The sequence below is a fragment of the Onychomys torridus genome, chromosome 8, assembly GCF_903995425.1.
Source record: "Onychomys torridus chromosome 8, mOncTor1.1, whole genome shotgun sequence".
NCBI lineage: Eukaryota > Metazoa > Chordata > Mammalia > Rodentia > Cricetidae > Onychomys > Onychomys torridus.
The window spans coordinates 43,398,286-43,419,626 of NC_050450.1; the positions used below are offsets into that span (position 1 = coordinate 43,398,286).

Here is a 21,341-nt window from a genome sequence, read left to right on the forward strand (position 1 = left end):
TCTAAGAATGTGGCCCAAACATGCTGAGCCAGCGGCTGGAGCTCTTTCCTGCTGGGCCTGGGAGGCTGTCAGTCTGAGGGGCTGCCTTCCTAGATCTCATCCCAGCATGCACCTGTCTGGGCATCCCCTCTTTCCTGGGGCCCTACTGCTGTTTTTACAGCTCTACCCCCAGCTTCCCTTCTACCCCTTAAGGACAAGCTGAGGACCCGAAGAGCACATTTGAAGAGATGGCCATCTGGACTGGGGATGTGGTGGCTTCCCTCTTTCTCCCAGCCACACCCAACTTACTCCCCACGAGAGGAGAAGACAGTGCAGGGCCTGGGACTCCCCGTGCCTTCCTCTGAGAGCTGGAAGCTAGAACATGACTTCCTCACAACTCCCATAGTCACTCTCTACCATGTCAGAACCCTCATAATTGGGGGGTGCTCGAGGTTGGCTCCGGCCTGTGGTGGGCCCACCGTTCACCTCACAGTCAGCATAAGAGGGTCCGGCTCTGCTGAGGCGCATGCTCACTCCCTTATAGCCCCCCTCTGCCAGACAGGGCCCACCTCCTCCCTGGCGGAACTGGGAGTGGTAGTAGCTGATGGCTGTGTACTCGTTGAGACAGGGGGCGAGCAGGTGTTCTCGGGGGCTGGGGGGTCGTGGAGGCATCAGGTCCTCCAGGTTCTGGTTGCTATAACGGGGTGGGAGGGGTGCCCGCTTGTTTTCCAGTTCCAGGGGGAAGGGGAAGCCCCCATAGAGGCCAGTGGGATCTGGCATCACGGCAGGGCTGACATGGCGATGAGGAGAGGGCGGCAGAGGACCCTGCATTGCTTCGGGGTGCGGGTATTCCCAATGCTCCTTCCGGGAGTAGGTTGGGGGCCAGACCGCAGCTCCGCCTGGGTATACTGAAAGAGAACAGTAAGACTTGGTGAGTCTGTGTTTCCATGGTGGTCATCACAGCAAGCTGTACAGGGGCTATGGATGACTTGACATTTGGTAGGGATTGCTCTGGGAGCTGGTGGGCTTGTGACCATCTGTGCATGTCGCCTCCGGAAGCTTGGGTGGCTCTAGAGTGAAGGAGGGCAAGTGAAGCCCCGAGGTTAAACTCAAAGCCAGCCCATCTCGCAAATCCCTACTGCCAACCTGTGTCAGCGAGAAGAAAGGACTAAGTGGGGGTGGAGGGAACCATGGGCAGATCTATGCCATCCACACTGCTTTTGGACAGCTGCAGCTCTTCCCAAGACCAGCTGGAGAGTTTCATTTCTGAACTGAAGCAAACAGATGCACAGTGTGGCATGGTGTCTGTCACAGTGGGTGGTGGAATGAGGGGGAGGTTTAGAAGGAGTCCCCATCTCTGCCACTGAGAAGTTGAGAGAGTTAGAGTACCTCATTTCATCTTTGTGACCTCAGTGACATACCATGACAGCACCTGTTGTAGCTACTGGGGGGCTCACCAGATAAATAGAAAGTGCTTCACAAATCCACCTCCTTCCTGGCCAGCCAAGTCTCATTTCCAGATTGAATGGTCAGAACCTTTTCCATTTCCAGAACAGCACAAAGGTACAGACATCCCCCCCCCCCCCCCCCCAAACACACTTCATTCCCAAGTCTACCCAAGACCATCCACATCTACATTTCGTGACGTTAACATCAGTCTCATGGTGTGACTTGGAATTTAGAGGTCATGGAACAAGCATGATGAGCCACAAACTCTGGGTCAAGAGATTTGGCATCTTCTCCAGTCATCTGCGCACTGTGACCTGGAATGCATCCCTTTATGTCCCGTACCTAGAGATTAGGACCAGTGGCTGGTCCATTGTATACCAATGTGTATACCAACAGAATGTTTTGGCCTCCCACCCCTTTCCCTCCATCCCTGAGCCACAGGACTTCTGGCTATACTAACCTAGCTCCTCACCTGACCAGGTTCTCTTGATGATGGGCTCGTGGCCAGGGTGTGAGGAGACTGCAGCTGGTGGGAGCCTGGGAGGCACACTGCACACCATCGGCCGCTGTTTCGAGCTAGGTCCGAAGGTGAGAAGTTCACTTGGAACTGAAGTCTTGCTGGGCTCTTGTTGGCTCAGGTCAGTGCAGGATCTGGTGCTCAGGGGGTCGAGCTCAATGGCAGGTGAAGCCTGCGTGTCGACGCCGACGCTCCTGGCTAGGAGGTCTGGGTCCTCCATGGCCACTGGCTTGTGAGATTTGCATCGACGGCAGTAGAGGAGGAGCCCCACGGTGGTGATTATGATGAGAGGTAAGGCTACTATGAGGATCAGAAATTCCTGCTGTCCCCAGTCCCCTCTCGTGATCTCAGGAGTGATGAGGCAGTGTCCTCCAGAGCAACCCCTGGCCTCCATCTCACACCTGCAGGGATTGAGAAGTCCTTAGTGGACTTTTGAAGGCTGCCACCCACTTTTTTTTTTTTTTTTTTGAGCTGAGGATCAAACCCAGGGCCTTGCGCTTGCTAGGCAAGTGTTCTACCACTGAGCTAAATGCCCAACCTGTTTTGTTGTTGTTAAAGATTTATTTATTTATCATGTACACAGAAGAGGGCACCAGATCTCATTACAGATGGTTGTGAGCCACCATATGGGTGCCGGGAATTGAACTCAGGACCTCTGAAAGAACAGTCAGTGCACTTAACCTCTGAGCCATCTCTCCAGCTGAAGACCCCTCTTTTAAAAAATATTATTTATTTAATGTATGAATGTTCTCTCCGCATGTATGTCTGTGTAACATATGTGTGCCTGATGCCCTCTGAGGCCTGAAGAGGGAATAAGATCCTGCAGACTGTGATTCACCATGTGGGTGCTGGGAATCAAACCCTAGTCCTCTGGAGGAGCCATAAGTGCTCTTAGCCACTGAGCTATTTGTTCCAGCCCCCTAAAGGTCCCTCTTCCAAAGTCCTATGGGATAGGCCCTCACCCCCAATCCTCTGACTTCCCACCAAAAGTCAAAGGGAATTGTCAAACACACTAACACATTGATATCAGAACCACCCCCACTAGTGTGTCTTTGTGCAGTCCAGGGCTGGGTACATAGCTCAGTGGGTGAGGACACTCATTGTTTAAGCATGAGGAACTGAGTTTGAATCACCAGCATCCACATAAAAAGCTGGGGCTGTTAGCCCCAAACTGTAGGGGGGCAGAGACAAGCGGATCACTGAGGATTGTTGGCTGCCCCCGCCCCCAGTCCAGTGGGACCATCTCATGAGAATAAGGCAGAGAGTGATAGAGTAGAACACTAGGCAGCCTCCTCTGGATGTAGTGGATAGCCATCCCAGCATTGGCCTGGAAGTTCCAACCCCCATTGAGGCTTCAGTAATGATCACACCCACAAGGCGGGGCAGAGGAGGGAGCGGAAGACCGAGGATCAAGAGGAGGTCGCTCTCTTGGTTTGGGGACGCTGGACGCAGGAGGTAGACCGAGCAGAGTTCTCCAGAGAACACCGCCGGACTGTGCTATACCTTTGCCAGACCCTGCAACCTACCCCTTCATTTGTAAGTTACCCTACAAAATAAACCTCCCTTTTAACTACGTGGAGTGGCCTTAATAATTTCACCAATATCTGGACTCTTCATGGTATTGGGTGCATGTACCCCCTCATACACAAATGTGTGTGCAAGTATTGGGGGGGGGTAGATGTGTACATATATGTGGAGGACAGAGGTCAACCTTGAATGTCATTCCTCAAGCACCATTCACCTTATTTTTTTGTTTTTTGTTTGTTTGGTTTTTTTTTTTTTTTTTTGGAGCTGAGGATCGAACCCAGGGCCTTGTGCTTGCTAGGCAAGCGCTCTACCACTGAGCTAAATCCCCAACCTCACCTTGTTTTTGAAACAGGGTCTCTCACTCACTTGAAGTTTACCAACCAACCAGGTGATGCCTCCTGGCCAGGAAGTTCCAGGAACTTGTTCATCTCTGCCTCTTTAGAGCTGGGATCACAAGTGTGCACCACCACACCTGACTTTTTTACATGGGTGCTGGGGAGAGTACTCAGATCCTCAGGATTGCATGGCAAACATGTTACCAATGAAGCCATCTTCCCACAAGATTCAGAAACAGCCTCATTTGTGATCATGGAACCTGGCAATGTCCATTTTCACCAATGACATCCAGGCCTGGGATATTCTCAGATGCTACTGCTGTGGAGGCATCTGGTCTACCTAGCTATCCCCTAGGAAGAATGTATGTCAGCTCTGCCCCAGGAATGCCACTGCTGTTCTTCAGTGAGCCCTAAGAAGCCAGCAGAGTTCTGCACTGCTTAGCTTTACACGTTACATGCTACAGTTGCTTGGGGAAAGTATTCATTGTCAGCCTGACAGAATCTTGAATCATCCAGGAGATGGATGGCTGGGTGAGCATGCCTGTGTGGAATTACTATGATTATATTAACTGAGGTGGGAAGAGATGCCCACCTGGGTGGCACCATTCCTTGGCTAGGATGTTGGGCTGTACCAATGGAGAAAGGGAACTGAGCATCAGCACTTAAGTCATCTCTCTCTGCTTCCTGACCGTGGAGGTTATGTGACCACCTGCTTCAAGCTCCTGCCCCATTGGCTTCCTCACAGTGATAGACTGTACCTGTGAACTGTGAGCCAGAATAAACCCTTTCTCCCTTAAGTTCCTTTTGTCGGAGGTTTTTATCACAGCAACAGGAAAAAGAACTAAGTCTCCATGTGACTTGAGCACTGACACATTGGGTGATCTTGGACAAGCCTTTTCCATCTCTGGGTCTCAGTTTCTCCATCTACAAAACGGTGCTAGGACTATGCCATTGACTTTTTTTATTTTTTAAGGCAGGGTATGTTGTAGCCCAGGCTCCCAAGCTTGTGTGTTCCAACACTAGATACATGTTCAAATGCTTTGTTTCTAGGTTTCTAGAATGTATCTCCTTCCCCAGCAACCCTCATGGCCTAGGCTAGGCGGGGGCGAGGGGCAGAGTTTTGCAGGAGAATCTGAGACATAGCTGTTCCTGGGCCCAGGAGAATCAGTTTCCCCGAGTGTGCCTGGGACACATGGTACAAAGTAAGTGCAGCCATTTCTTTGCGATGTCAGCCAGGGTTGCACACCCTAAAAGAAGCTGATGAGATGTATGGCTTCCTGGTCCCTCTTGTGTGGGTCTAATTCAGAAAGATGGGAACTGGGGTTGGGAAATGACCTTTTTCACAAGCAACCCTTCCCACAGTGGCCTGGTGCAGGGAAGTCATAGGAGGAAAAGGCCCAGAGGCCTGGCTTCCAGACTCCCATTGACCTCTCTAGAGGTCAGAAAGCAAAGACAACTCCCTAATGCTCCAGGGCAAGCAAGAGGTGAGAGCGTGCAGTCTCTCTGGGCTTACCTGTCACCGGTGTAAGGGTGAGGACAGTTACAGGAAGTGACTTCAGAGGAGGAGACACAAGTGCCACCTTCCTGGCAGGGCACAGAAGTACAATTCTCCCTTCCAAGTTCGCAGTTCCTGCCAGAGAATGGAGCGGGGCATCTGCACAGGTAGCCTGGGAGAGAGAGGAAGATGAGTGAGCAACCAGCCAGTGTGTGGGGCCCCAGTAAAACCCGAGTCTGTGCTCTAGTTCAAGAATCATTTGTCCACTAGATAGTAGTGGCTTGCCCAATGTCACCCTGGGCTGTGGTGAGGGACCCTACCCTGTCAACTCTACAATGAGACACAAGGACTACATCACATCCAGGGGGCTTTTGGATAACCTTGGGGTCACCACCTCAGTCATTACCTGATCCAAGGGCAGGTGAGCAGCTCCCACCATTGAGGCATGGGTTCTGGCTACAGGCAGTGCCAGGCCAGCAGCACTGAGTGAGGGCCTGTCTCTCCAGCCAGCCCACCATCTTCTTTCCATGGCCAAGCAGCTCTAACCGCTCACCATTGACCATAACAGCATCTAGGCAGCCTTCAAAACCCAGGGAAACATTTGAGGGAGGATTTGAGGGGACAAGGCCACCCAGCAGGAGGTGTCTCTCTGTCCTCAGACCCCGACATTCCTCTGGGATGATAAGGGAGGTGTTGTCTGTGGTGTCAACCAACAGATGAACAGAAGTGTCCTTCTCCTCCAACAGCATGGAGTGCCACTGCCCATCATTCACAGGATGCCGGGAAGAAAGGTTTCCATAGAAACCACCTGGACAGCTGTATTCCAGTTGGAGGAAGCCGTTGGCCAGCTGCAAAGAGGGCACAGAGCAGTCATCAGAAAAACAAAGATTTCTGTAATTCTGCTGACAGGCTTCCAATTGCAAGAATGCTGTTGGTGTTTTCTCCCCTCCTTTGCTAAGTAGCCAAGGATAACCTTGAACTCCTGATCCTCGTGCATCTAGCTCCTAATTTGCTAGAATCATAGCTGTTCACCACCAGATCTCATTTACATGGTGCTGGGGATTGAATCTAATTTGTGCATGCCAGACAAGTGCTCTACCAATTGAGAGCTGTAGTGGGTAGCTGGTCCAGCTTTGACCTTGAAATGCTGCCCCTAGAGTGACAGCAGGTAACTGCCACACCTGCCTATGACCTGCCCCGGGGGCGTGGCTGAGAGGGAGTCCCTTAAGACTGAAGACGCATGCGTGTTTGGTGCTTCTGGATACCCCGTGGTCCTGGAGGCTGGATGGGACACCAAGCCAGAGTTCTCTGCTGGATGATACCACATCTCTCCCGGATCCTGTAACCAACCCCTGTTAGCTGTAAGTTATCCCAGAAATAAACCTCTCTTGATGACCAGATCAAGTACATGGAATTGCCTCGTTAATTACAGTAATAGAGAGCCAAGTCCCCATTTTCAAACGCTTCTGACATTGCCTCTGAAGCATTCAAACGCCCTCCAAAACTCCATCCAGTCCTCACCATATTCCATGGAATGATCAAAATCCCATTTGACAAATGAAGAAACTGAGGCCCAAAGAAACCTTACTCATGGGACCCTGTGTTTTTGGTTATTCGAAAGATTGTGCCTAGGTGTTGAACTCCAGACTTGTAAGAAACTAAAACAACCAAAGTAGGTGGTGCCTGAGGAACAACACCCAAGGTTGCCTGGTGGCCTCTGCACGTGTACATGCACACACACAAATCCCTGAAGTTAAAATGACGGAGAGCCTCTGGCTTAGAACATGCTAGTTAGCTTTACTCTCATAGGCTCGTGGCTCTCAGTAACATACATGTGCAGTTGACCCTGTGTCTCTCCGGCCCCAGTCCAGACCTCTCTCACAACTCTCAACTGGTCTTGCTAGCTTCTGGAAGCCTCATGGGCATTTCAAGGCTACATGTCTAACCTGAGCTTCCAATATCCCCCGACCTTCTCCACCCATACTCTTCCCCAGGTCTCTTGGCAGCAGCTCCATCCTTCCAGTGGCTCAGGCCAAACTGTACCCCCTGCTCTCTCTACTCCCCGTCCCCTGCACTGAGAAAGGCTGTTGGCTTCAAATTCCCTCTGGAATCTGACACTTTCTTCACAGCCCGGTGCCATCAGCCTGGTCCCCACAATCACCCTCACAACACCTGGGTTATTAGTGCCTCAGCCTCCTGTCTGGGTCTCTCTGTCTCTGTCTCTGTTCCTCTAAACTCTATTCTTAACCTAGGTGCCCTGATGACAATAAGTCAGATTATTGTGTTTGCCCAGATGAAAGCAAAGCCCTTCCAAGGGCCGCTGAGACCTTTAATGATGTGCCCCTTCCATTCCCAACCATGAGGTCTGTCCACCTTGTTGATGTCACTGGAGCCACGTGGGACTCTGGGCTGTTGATTAAGAATGCCAACAGTCTCCTGCTGTTCATCTAACTGGTCATGACTCCCGACACATCCATGAAGCTACCTCCTTGTGATGTTTTCCCCCATTGTCAACTTGAGATTTAGAATTACCATGGAAACACACACGGGGATGTGTCTGTGAAGGCCTTTCTAGAAAGGCTTAACAGAGGAGAGAAGACCCACCCTGAATGTGGGCCTGGGGTCCTGGGCTGGAAAAGGGAGGAAGAGAGCTGAGCACCAGCCTCCCTCTCTCCCTGCTTCCTGGCTATGGATGCATTTCGGCCAGCTGCCTCACACTCCTGCCACCAGGCCTTTCCTGCCTTTTTAAAATACAAAATAAGCCCTTTACTCTTGAAGTGGCTCTGTCAGACATTTTGTCACAGCTATAGGAAATGTATCTAATACATTTCTTCACCCTCTTCAAATCACTGCTCAGTGACTACCTCCCTGACCACCTCTTAGCTACGCCCCCTCCCACCCTCTGGGCCCTCAGGATTTCTCATATTCAAACTAACTCTGAAATCTCTGGGTTTTATCATCAGCCTCCCTTGTGCCTCATGAAAACTCTAGGAGAGATTTCAGTCCCAAACAACAATGAGACCCAAATGCATAGAACAGGACCGGTCACCCGGTGCCAATGCTCCACATGTTGACCAAACTGAAATTGTGGAAACAGTCCCCTGGTGGTTAGGATGGAAGTATTCACCCAGGCAGCAGACGAGACTTCCATGGGATGTAATAGGAAGCACCGAGGGACTGAGCCTAAAATAGTATGTTTTCCTGGTGATTCCACAAGGCTTTACCTTGGGTTTGTCACCTGAGTACTCCCAGTGGAAGCCATCCTCCCACCCCCACACACATACTGTGAGACACACTGGCTGTTTCTACACACACTAAAAACATTCTCACAGGGCCAGCAGTGTGCGGGCTCACATCCCTCTCACTGTCTTCCAGAGATCTCTCATCCCAGTGAGCAAGCAGCCCCACCCCTGGATGGCCCGGGGTGTGTATCTCCAGGTAGAATGGTTGTGGGGCAGACAGTCCTGTGTCCTGTGTGTTCTGATTGATAGTCACACCCAGCATCCTTGAAAAATGCCAGGGGATGCTTTGCCAGGAATTGGCTCAGAAGACATCCTTACAGCACCCCTCATCTTCCCAGTGTGGGGTGCCTATGGCAACCACTTGGGTGGGAGTCACCTTACCTTCAGGGAAATGGAGATTGTTTCATTGGTGAACATTAGAATGGCCCATGGTTGGAGCGTTTTCAGGTAGAAGTGGACCTGCCAGTTCCGAACCTCTAGGGGTCTGTACCGCATGTAGCTCTGACCGCTGAACCTCAAGGTGGTACCTGCAAATGAACCCGAAGTGTCACCATCCTTGAAGTATCACTGACCCCTTAGACTGGCTTTGTCTCCTTCAACCACTGGGTGGCAAACAGGCCACTTCTCCCATCTGATGATGAAGAGCCCAGACTGGGTGGGGTGGATTACTTTTCCAGAGCCACCCAGGGAGCTGAGCTGTCACCCTGCATGCCTCCCTCTCGGTACAGGTTCCACAGGATCATTCTCAGCCTGAGGGTCAGGAGCAATGAAAGCAAATGTCAGTGGGGTGGGGGTGGGGGGAAGGAAACTAATCAGATGTGTGAAGTCAAGCTTTTAAATCCTGCATCACTGGAAGAGGAGAGGTAGAATTGAAGACGATTCTGCAGCTGTGTGAGATTCATTCAGGACCACAGGGGTCTGCATTTTCCTTGTATGAGCAGGTAACTTCCCAAGCAAGATACTCTTGAGGGTCAAGAGCCACGGTGGGGGGGCGGGCGTTAGTGGTTAGTGGAAGGGTCCAAACCTCTGATGAGTCCAGCATCCCCCCAGCCCTGTTACTGATTTCTAGTGCAGAGTTGCATGGGCAAGAGACTGAGGTTCCACCTGAGCAGGGGAGCGAGGTGGGGGGGGTCTCCAGTTTGGCTTGTCTGACCACCCTGTGCCCTTAGGTGGTGATCTTTGGAAGTAGTGTGCTTTGGGGAATAAGATGTCAGAGTAAGTACCACCCTTCCCTAGACATGGACTCAGCCGTGATGCCCTTAATCCCCCAGTGTGAGGAAGCTGTTCATCCTCAAGACAAAGAACAGATGGTATAGGCTCCTGGTACCCAGGGAAGAGGGAAATAAAGCAGGGGGGTGAGCTGCAGCTTCAGGTACAAGGAATCCCAAGACACAAAGATCCTATCACATGGAAGTCTAAAACTCCTCAACCTGGTCTTTCCATTGTGGTGGGCTCTAATGGACAGGAGACAGAAACTGGTTCAGACTAAGAGTTCCCAAATGTGGTTGGGTATCAGGATTGGCTGGGGACTCACTTAAAACAGCATCCCAGATGCCCCTGTTGCACAATCTGATTCAAATGCTCTAGGTGGGGTTGGGGATGTAGCTCGGTTGGTAGAGTGCCCACAGAGTTCCATCTCGAGCAAAACTGGGCTTGGTAGCACATGCCTGTAGTCCCAGCTCTTAGGAGGTGGGAGCAGGAGGATGAGGAGTTTAGGGTCATGCTTGGCTACTCAGCCAGCTGAAGGCCAGCTAGAGTTTTTTTTAAAAAAATCTTCCCATGGTGAGTGTTGAGGAAAAGGGCCTAAGGGAGGCTTCAAGATGCTGGGCACGTTCTAAGCCTTGACTGAAATTCAGGCTACACTGATACATTGTGTTTTGGGAAGCACCTTGAGGCGCTTACATATGATGCATGAATCAATTTCCTGTGTGTCCTATTTTTCTAAAATGTTAACAAAACAACCCCCACCCGCCACCCTGGCCAGTGATTCTGACCATCAGCAAGCCTAGCCAGGGTTTCTCAAAGTGTAGCCCTGGGACCACATGCTTCCTGTTGAATGCCAAAGGAAGGGCTCACCCAAGGCTTTCCCATGAAAACTTCTAGGAGCATGCCCTCCCGGGGCTGTGCGCAGTAGGACTGGCCTTTAGAACCTCTGCTGTCTGCTGCCACGTGGTCCAAAGAGAGCCTTCACTCTTCCCAGCTTTCCCTGCAGCTAGCCTTGGGGCACAATGCAGACAGGCCTTACCCTCAAGCCTACGCCCACTGCTCCCTGTCAGTCTCTAAATCTGAGCCACAGTCTCCCTAACGCAAGCTGGGTGGGTACTTCAAAGGTAGGCCAGACCATGTCACTTCGTGAGTGAATGAGTGTGTGTGTGTGTGTGTGTGTGTGTGTGTGTGTGTGTGTGTGTGTGTATTGGTGCCTCTGTATATGACAGCCAGAGGTCCATATTAGCTCTCACCCTCAATTGCTCTCCACTTTATTATTTAATCTGGTGTCTCTTGCTGAACCTAGAGCTGGCTGATCTAGTTAGGCTGGCTGGCTAGCGAGCCCCGGAGATCCTCCTGTCTCCACCTCCTCAGCACTGGGATTACAGGTCCACACTACTGTACTTGAAGATAAGCATCTAGACTCAGGTCCCCATACTTGAATGGTGAGCAATTTACCAATGGACCCATTTCCGGGGCTTATGTCAATTTCTTTTGACAAAGCTGAGCTGACTCAGGGTGTGGGTCTTCACGCCAGGGGTACTAGGTGAGTCTTTTCAGAAAGCTGAGTTCCTGGGATTACTTAGTGTAGAGTTTAGGCTCTGAGTGGGATACACTAGTGTATCCTTACAATAACTCAGTCCTTACAATAGCAAAGCCCACAGGCGTAGAGGGAGCAAAGAATTCCCTGCAGCCTTCCGGCTGGAAAGTAGCAGAGTAAAGATGTGAACTCCAGCAGCCTGACACCCCAGCCCATGCTTTTAGCTACTGTGTCTTTTGTGATTGACAGTTGCTTTCAAAATTCCGGGAAGTAGAGAGAACTCGGTCAGTACCCCATGACTAAACTTTGGGATGTCACCCCCAGTGGTATGCTGGTCTGTGGCATTTAGTTTGATTATAGCCATGCCTGGCCTCTGTGGGAGTTCACATGGGGACAAGGCAGCCAGGGCCCAGCAATACATCCCCAGGCCTTACCACTGCAGGAGCAGTTCCTTCCCAGGTGGTGCCGTGGCGTCAGGATGCTGAGCCTGGCTGTGCTGTAAGTGGGCCCAACCCTGGGCTCCAGGGACACTGTCTCTTGGCAGGTTTGATCCTGGCAGCTTGGCCCTTGGCATGGTACCACGGGCAGGGCTGACCTCATCCGAATTCCCACTGAGTGTTCCATCTCTTTGGCTGCACGAGCTATGGCAGATGCCAGCTCCTGGAGGTCATAGGAGGTTCCAGCATGCCTCTCAAAGACCAGGAGCACATCCACCCCAGCTGTGGCCTCGGCAGGCTGCAGGCTGGCCAGGTGGATGTTGGCCCGTTTGATGTCCAAGGTATTACTGAGGAATCTCTGCAGGTTGCGCCAGTGATCACTCACCAGCTCCTCCGGGGTGAGCTGGTGAAAGCCGAGCCACACAGCTTGCTGAGGAGCCTCCTGGCCCATGTGCCACACGTGGACGTGGACGTGGACCCCAGTGGTGGTGGTGAAGGTCCCGTCACTGACTGTGACATTAAGTGAATATCGGCCACGAGGCAGTCCTTGGGAGGCAATAATCTTGCCATCCAACGCACCCACTGAGAAGTACCTGCCTAGACTTTCCTCTCGCTCCAGGCTGTAGGTCAGTGTGTCCTGTGGGTCTCGGTCTGTGGCATGGATTTTACCGACCATGCCACCCTGGAATTCCTCCTCCCCCACTGTGATGAAGATCTCCAGCGGAAGAGTGGAGGGTGGGTAACGGCTCTGCTCGGTCACGTGCACTCTGACCAATGTGGAAGACGACAAGGACGGAAGGCCACTGTCTGATGCCTGTGGGTAAGACAAACAGTGTGAGCCCTAACGGGCCGCAGCCTCTCTGCCCAGCTGAGGCTGTTTCCCAACCAGCCTAGTCTCCCTTCCCCACCCCCACTGACACAGATGTCGCATGCTGTCAGTCACTCTTGGGAAAAGAACAGATCCAAGAGAGGATATGCTGGAGGGTTTCTTAAGGTTTTGTAGAAAATAGGGAAACAGTAAAACAACTCAACTTCCCCAAGCTTATGGGCTCTGAGCCTCTTCCAAAATTCCTCCAACCAAACCTCCACATGTATATGCACATGCGTGTAGGTGCTCATGTGTGTGTACATACACGTGCTGACTGAGTCAGCTCTCCAGCACAGGCCCATCTTTTTTTTTCCCCCCCGAGACCAGGTTTCTCTGTGTAGCTTTGCACCTTTCCTGGATCTGGCTCTGTAGACCAGGCTGGCCTTCAACTCACAGAGATCTGCCCGCCTCTGCCTCCCGAGTGCTGGGATTAAAGGCGTGCGCCACCACCGCCCAGCCAGGCCCATCTTTTTATGCCTCTTCCCTTCTGAGCCCTCTACCCGCACTCTCCGCCCTGGACTCTGGTAAGTCAGCAGACACTTTTGAGCAGTCTTCACACCCCTCCAAGGCTGCTACCCGGCTGAAGAAGAGCCTCTCTGGGGCTCCGTTTCCCACACGATCAGAGTGGGAGTTGAGAACTCATTCTCTGGGCCAGATGAGTACTTTCTGTGGCGGGCCCTCTGCGGTAGTCAGGGGACAGGCAGGGTGAGTTGTCAAACGTGCAAGAGGCTATCAGCTTGGACAAAGTGAAGAAAGCAGACAGACAGAGAAAAAGTGAGGGGTCTGACTCAGGTTAGGAGAGACTGAAGGCATCTCCGAAGGGAGAGGAACACGGCAGGGCTCCTGGGGTGGGGAAGAAGCCGCATGCCCACTTAAACAGGAAGGCTCTGGAGCAATGGAGGGAATGTTGGCTTCGCAATGGGCTGAGGAGCACTGGCTGGCTCTCATGTCCCATTTGCGCAAAGCTCCTGAAGGCTTTCCAACAAGGGTGGAATGACCTCCTTAAAGAGGAGAACCAGGGGGCTGGAGAGACAGCTCAGGGCTTAAGAGTGCTCGCTGCTCCTGTGGAGAACCCAAGCGTTGTTCTCAGCACCCACAATGAGAGGCTTATAACCGCTTACAACTCCAGTTCCAGGGGATCTAAACAAATATATAAATAAATGTCAAACAAATTAGGGTGACTGTTCAACCTGGCTTGCCAAGGCTAGCTTAGCGTGTTCTCTACTGTGGATCAATTGGTCACCAATGCTTAGTGTTTCTGTCCATTCAAAATTCAAATGGTAAAATACAATCCCCATTGTTTCCAAGTAGAGCCTTTGAGACATAAGAGCATAGCCATGGGCCCTTTGTGAAGATGGTTAGTGGCTTTAAATTTTTTTTTTTTTTTTTTTTTTTTAAATTTCACAAGACAAGATCTGGCTATATACAGCTCAGGTTGGCCTCAGAACTTACAATCCTCCTGCCTCAGCCTTCCGAGTCTTGGATTTACAGGTGTGTACAACTCCTTTGCTTTGTTTTAAAACATAGTCTAGACATGTAGCCCAGACTGCTCTGGAACTCAATTTGTAGCCCAGATTGGTCTCACACTTATAATCCTCCTACCTCAGTCCCCCCCAGTACTGGGGTTACAGGGATGTGACACTACTCTAGCTGAAGGGACATCAGTGCCCTTAGAAGCAGTCAGCACCCGCCTATTGTCTTTCTGCCAGGTTAGGAAGAGGTCCCTCACCAGGGTCTGCCCACAGCTTCACCCTGATCTTGGCCTTCAGACCCCAGGATGATGAAAGGTCTGACCTTTCGCCTGTCCAGTCCCTAGCATTCTGTTATAGTCGCCGATTGAGCTAGGCAGCATTTCTGCTTCTCAAACTCTCACAGTTTGGACCTCAGCTGTCAGTCACCCATAAAATACACAATCCTCCTGCTCCACCGTGACTGACCAGCCTCACCTATGCCCCAGTTTCCCTCCTGACGTCACTTCCTACTTTTTGATCACAGGTCACTTCAAATTCTTATCCAGCTCAACTCCTTGTCCACTTTACTCTTCCCACAGTCCCCCAGGTCTCCAGTCAGGTGTCACCTGTGTGACAAATACGTGTGTGCCCTGCCTTGCGTCCCTCATTGCCTTATCTACTTATCTTCAGTCATAAGGTGTGACTCCCCTCTTTATCATGTCATTGTTTATCTTCATACTCAAAGCAGAAAGCCCGCAAGAAAAGGAGCCATTCCCTTCACATCCCATGCTAAGGTTGTCCTCAGGTCTCCAAATGCATGTACACACGTGGATAGTTAAGCACATGTACACACATACACACACATGCATACAGACATATCTACACATGCACATGCAGACACACAAATGCACACAGATTCAGATACACATGCACGCACGCACGCACTCTCGAACACAAAGATGAGATGAGGATTCACACAGAGATCAGAGCTCAGTGTGAAGTCCCTAGCTCACTGCCAGGTTCATACACATTCCACACACTGTTTCCTCACAGCGGAAGCACCACCAGTGTGTCTACCAGCAGGCGTCCTGTCCCAAAAGATGTCACACACCGCACACACCAGCTCATATTCAACACAGCACTCACCTCGATGTGAAGCTGATACCACTCCTGGACCCTCCTGCTCAGGCCTGCTGCGGTCACCAGCCAGCCATCCGGAGTCACCCGGAACACAGATCCAATGTTCCCCTCAGTGATGCGGAAGGAGTAGGGGGGCCCATTCTGTGGGGAGTCAGGATCGTCCAGGATCAGCTGCAGGACTTTGATGCCAGTGGGGGAGTTCTCCTGTGACCAAGAATGACAGGAAGCCAGAGAGTGGTGTGAGCCACAGCCCCTCAGATCCCTCCTTTGTGGTCCCATTTTCCAGGGACCAGTCCTTACTTACCCCTCGGCCCATAGACTGGGCCCAGGCTGAAAGCTGGCCTGGTAGTCATTCCTCCCTTGGTGTCCATGAGGACAGCACCAGGTCTTGGAGGGGTTGTAGACACTGAAGGTCAAACCCTTATCCTACAGAAGAGGGAGGCCATTGCCTGACCCCACAGCTGACAGATTGCTAGTTCTTAGAGTCCGTGGGTGCATGGCATGGTGGTGGCACTTCCAACTTTTAATCACTGATTTTATAGTTAGAATACAAAATAATGGGTTTCATTTGACATTTATATATATACATGTGTGTAGGCACACACACATATAATCTTACCTTGTTTTTACACACCTCCTCACTACCTTCTAGTCCTTCTTTCCCCATCTCACTGGTCTTCCTTGTCCCCAAATAGTCTCCTTTCTGTTTTCATTATATGTGTATAAATATATATGTATTCACATCTACATATATGTACATATTTAAAGCTAGATTCTCATATGAGAGTTAACATGCAGTATGTCACCTTTCTTCCCCCATGCACCTTCATGTCTGAAATCTCTGTGGTAGACACTGCCTACTTCAGTGGCCGTGGTGAAACCCAAATAGGACAGGATAATGGTCCTGTAAAAACCTAACAAGGGGCCTGTTTCTTTTCAATCCCATAACCCACAGCCCCCTTTGGTTCCCTGTGTTGACTTTAGGGACAGCAGAGGGAAAAAAATCACAGCTGATTGGGTGGGCTGATATCCCAGGAGGCTCCTCCCATGAGAGGGACACATGAGGAGGGTGGGCTCAGGGTGTCCTTACCTGGACAGCAGTGCTGTAGTTGAGCTGGAAGAATCTGGGAGGATTGTCATTGACATCAATCACCTCAATGGCCACCTCTGCGTCCTCATACAATGGGGGCTGCCCACTGTCTGTGGCTCGGAGCCTCAGAGAGTAGCTGGGTGTCTGTGGCAAGAGGCACAGTGGGGAATTAGAGATAAAGCCCCTGGTGTCTGCTTCTTGATGTATTGTCTACTCCCATGGTCCACCCATAGCACTGGCATTCAGGTGTCAGAATCAGAAAGACAGAGAGTGATTTGCAACCCAGCGGCTCCTCATGATGAGACCTTGGGAAGGGGACTGAGCTCGGGGAGAGGGCACAGTCAGGTCATACTTCCTAGGGTGGCTGTGGGCATCAGGTAGTGAGATGTACCTAAGACATCTAGCAAAGGGCCGGTAGCGGATCTCAGTCCACGGTAGCTGTCACTGGATCAATCCCTTGTCAGCCTGCCTCTTGACTCAGAGTTCACAGAGGAATCATCCTGGATATTGGGATGGGGTGTGTTTGCCTTTACCCTCTGGACCTACATAGGGCCATACGTCTGCTCAGCCTGGACATGGCTCACCTGTTCCCAGTCCAGCGCCTTGGCCACCTGAAGCTTCCCTTTCTTGGGGTTGATGGTGAAGTGTCCAAGCTGGTTCCCTCCTACCAGGCTGTAGGTAATGGCACTATTTACTGGTCCATCATCATCAGATGCTGATACCTGCAGCAGAGGGAGATTGTGAATGCAGGCACAAGAGTGACTAGAAAGGAATCTTAGTTCTGAGAGTGAAGGCTATGAACCCCAACAGCTGCCACCGAGTTGGTAGTCCCCACTCCAAGAGAATCTCTTGTGATCTCAGCACGCCATGGATTCACTTATTTACCCATTCTCTCACAGTGACAGGGTACACCAGTGTTGGTCCCAGGAGGCCAGGATGTGAGGACCATGTAAAATGATACACCCTTAGAAAGTGTTGTGTCTGATGTTATGGGGGGGTCTAATCATGGTGGTTCTCATGGGATTACAGATTGGAGTGACATCCAGGAAGGTTATAAGAGGATTCAGGGAGCTTTGAAGGATAAGGAAGGTCTGGTCATAGAAAGAACACTCCAGGCAGAGGACATGGTACAGGCAAGTAAAATGTGAAGGTGTGTTCAGGAAGGCAAATCTTGATGTGCCTTAGGGGCACAGGGTGTGTGCAGAGACCAGAAGGAAGATGGAGAAGGGTCCTGAAGAACTAAACATGAAAACGCTTCATGGAAGGAGGGCGCACATGTGTATTTAAATGCAAAAAAAAGTATAATTGGTACATCCTCTGTCCCTATCTCTCATCCACTGGCTCTCCATGTCACTCCCTGTCATAGGCATTGGGCAGATCTCTGAGGTCAACCTCTTTTTCCTCCTATATCGAATAGTGCCAATCCTGTGTCCTCACCACGTCACTCTTTACTGAGGAGCCACAAGTCATGTAGTAAAGAGCATCGGCTCGATGTTTGGAGACCTTTTGGAGAGTGAGGCAAGAGCCACCCCAGAGCCCACACCCCACAAAGAGTAAACCTGGGGTTCCTTACTGTCAAGATGGTGTCGCCCACAACAGCGTTCTCTAAGACCCTCACAGTGTACAGGTCATGGGTGAATCTGGGGTGGTGTTCGTTAATATCAGTGACGTTCACCACAATGGTGGTCACATCGCTGAGGGAAGAAGAGCTCTTCCGGCTGCATTCGATGGACAGGAAGTACTTGGGACTTGTCTCAAAGTCCAGGCTGCCGTTGACGTATAGGATTCCTGAGGAGAGAAGAAGTGATGGAGAAGCTGGGACCATGAGGCAGAGTTTGGAGAGGTTGGGGGCTAGCTCCTGTGCATTGAGGTGCCTGGGAGGAGTCTGCATGACATGCAGTGAGATCCTTCCATGGGTCCTGTGGGTTTGACTCGGGCTCCATAGCTAGGAGGAGAAAAGAGAGATGGTTTTCTTATTCTGTCTTTCCTCCTGATCATAATGGAAAACTCAGGGTGTCAGGAATTTGGCTGTGTATACAGCGTGGTTTTAAGATAGGCAGTGAGTCCCACACTGCTTGAATGCTGGATTTCAGCAAGTGTTTGATTCACGGAAGGAGGGAGGCGTATCAAGCCTCTTGGGCTTTGCTGAGACCAAGAAGCCACCAACTGGGAGGAGTGGATCACTGAGGATCCTGGACAGAGCTCTAGGTGAAGATATGGGGGAATAATGACCCTCTCAGGTAAGCTAAGCCCACATGGGGAAAGGGCCCAGATTATGGGTCTATGAAGAAATGCTGACAGTGTATTAATAATCAAAGGATGCCAGCTGCAGGGATTGGGGAGGCTGTGTGGACGGATGCTCCCTGTATATGAAAAACTAATATACCCCACGAATGGAGGGTTGAGCTGGCTCCTGCCCATCTCACCTGTGTGAACATCCAGCCGGAACTTCCCCTGCTCATTCCCACCCGTGATGCGGTAACCAGTCTTCTCTGAGCCTGGGCGTGTGAGGGTGGCCAGCTGTAGTACCTCCGTGTCTATCGGAGCATCCTCAGGCACCTGTGTGTTGTGCTCCGCATTCAGGAAGATGGGAAGGTAGTCCTCCAGGCCCACTACGGAGACTGTGACAGTGCCCAAGGTGGACAGTGGTATTGGGATGCCTAGGTCTGAGGCACGGACCGTAAGCTCCAGAGCTGGGTTGGATCTGGCCTGCAGAGGTTTCTCCAGACGAATCACCCCTGAGGTGGCATCAATGGAGAACTGGCCATCAGCAGAGTCTGTCAGCGAGTACACCACCTGGGCGTTGGTGCCTGTAGAGACCAGGGGTGAGAGCCACACTGAGGACACCCAAGAGCAGGGCTTGGGAGAGCCTCATAAAAGTTGATGTGCCCAGGGCATGTCAAGAGTGAGAATCTCTGTCAGCCACTCCAGGCCCTCACAAAAAAATTCTTGGCAGGATGACGGGCTTATTCACAAACTAGTTGGCAACTTCCTGTGAGCTTATAGTTAATAAAAAGTTAAGAAAATGAGGCTAGATAGATGACTTGTTTGACAAAGTGCTTGTCACCCTAGCATGAGGACCTGAGTTTGATCCCCAGAATGCATGCAAAAAGCAAGGCATGTAGTGCATGCTTTTAATCCTAGCACCAGGGAGGAAGAGACTGACAGATCTCTGAGGCTTGTGGAAGAGCCACCCTAGTCTAATTGTCTAACTCTATGCCAAGTAGGGACCCTGTCTCAAAAAGCAAAGTGGATGTCACCAAAGGAATGATGCCTGAGTTGACTTCTGGCCTCCACACATATATGCACACATGTGCACACATACCCACACATACATGTGTACCCACATCATGAACATGTGTGAAGGTTTCCCAGGTCCAGCTTCTCTGTCTTTGGATTGATAGTTTACCCTCCCTTGAACTGTATTTCACTGTATTTCTTCAAAATCTTGCCTCCTGCAATGCCAACCTAAAATCTAGGAGATGTTCAATTTACATTGCTGGTAGAGTATGATTCCATTTTTATTATCATCACCATCATCATCATCACCACCATCACCATCACCATCTTCATCATCACCACCACCACCACCACCACTACCACCACCACCACCACCACTACCACCACCACCACCACCATCACCACCACCACCATCATTGTCTTAATCTGGCTGCTTTGACCCTTAGGACATGTTTTAGCCTACTCAGATTATCAATGAAAGAATCTGACTTAGGAAAATGGACCAAATTAGGATGTTTCAGGATGGCAGATGCTATAATTGGCACAATATGGGACAAACACACCATGATGGATCTAAGTCACTGTGTGCCTTGGTTTGAATGTGACCTTCATAGTTCATGTATTGAAAACTCAACCCCTAATTCATGTGTGGATGATGTTGGGAGGTCACTGAGACTAGACCAGGTCATGAAGGTGGAGCTACCAGGATGGCATTAGTGGCTTCATAAGAAGCAGAAGACTGAGCCAAGATGCCATAGTTGTCCCTGGTCTTCCTGCAATGCCTTCCATTGTACTTTCATACTACCAGAAACCCTTCCCAGATGCTGGTACCACATTCTTGGACTTCCCAAACTCTGTAACTGTAAGACAGATAAACTTTTATTTTCTTTTTGGTGTGTACATATTTCTCTGGGTGCAGATGTGCATGCATGCATGTGCATATTGAGGCTAGAAGTCAATCTAATGTGTAATTTCTCAGGAACCATCCATATCATTTTTCTGAGACACAGTCCCATTGGTGTGGAGGTCATCTGCCCAGCAAACCCCAAAGATCCTCCTGTCTCTCCCTTCCCAGCACTGGGATTACAAGCATCTCTCCAGCCACGAACCTTATCAATTCCTTACTAGTCACCTAGGCCCTCGTAGTCAATCACATCAACTGAAACCAGACTACAGGACTTTGCAAATACCACATGACAAAGAAACAATGTTATTGAAATAAAAATGTAGACTATTGGGGCTGAGGATATATCTCAGTGGCTGTGGTTTGAATGTGAAATGTGTTGCCATACGTTCATGTGTCTGAACACTTGGTACCCCGTGTGGAGCTGTTTTGAAAAGTGGAAGAACCTTTAGGAGGTAGAGTTCACTAGAAGAAGTAGGTCGTTGGAGGTGGGCCTTGAGGCTCTAGAGGCTAGATTGGCCCTACTTCTTGTCTACTCTCTGCTTCCTGAATGTGGACTCTGTGTGACAAGCCATCTCATGTCCTACTGACAGAGTGGACCAATCCCTCCTCAAACCATCAGCCAAGGTCAGCTCCTGCTCCCTCAGCTGCTTTTGTCATAGCAACAGAAAAGGAGCTGACACAGTGGTAGGCAGCTTGCTTAGCCTGCCAGGTTCAAACCCCAGTACCTAACATCAAGGAAAACAGTGTAAATGGTTCAACTTTACCGTCTAAAATTTGATGAGAGGATTTTAATAAGCATAATGGACTTAGGGGCCAGAAGTTTCTTTCTTCTATAAACTAATGAATTGAGTGATTGACTTGTAGATTTCTGATGAACTGTATTCAAGATGACCTTGAGAAAAGAGTACTTTAGGACAT

At 50.6% G+C, this 21,341-nt stretch overlaps 1 protein-coding gene across 1 annotated transcript in view; it reads right to left on the reverse strand.

Annotated features, from left to right (window-relative positions):
* Positions 1-354: 354 nt before the first annotated feature.
* Positions 355-21,341, reverse strand: part of Fat2 (FAT atypical cadherin 2) — a 61,960-nt gene continuing 40,973 nt past the window's right edge. The window contains exons 13-23 of the mRNA XM_036198406.1: positions 18,703-19,086; positions 17,850-18,064; positions 16,861-16,998; positions 16,277-16,420; positions 15,193-15,390; positions 11,725-12,541; positions 8,926-9,071; positions 5,709-6,150; positions 5,321-5,474; positions 1,889-2,346; positions 355-887 (exon numbers count right to left, since the gene is read on the reverse strand). Coding sequence (XP_036054299.1) covers positions 355-887; positions 1,889-2,346; positions 5,321-5,474; positions 5,709-6,150; positions 8,926-9,071; positions 11,725-12,541; positions 15,193-15,390; positions 16,277-16,420; positions 16,861-16,998; positions 17,850-18,064; positions 18,703-19,086 — 3,629 coding nt within the window. The remainder of the gene's footprint in view (positions 888-1,888; positions 2,347-5,320; positions 5,475-5,708; positions 6,151-8,925; positions 9,072-11,724; positions 12,542-15,192; positions 15,391-16,276; positions 16,421-16,860; positions 16,999-17,849; positions 18,065-18,702; positions 19,087-21,341) is intronic.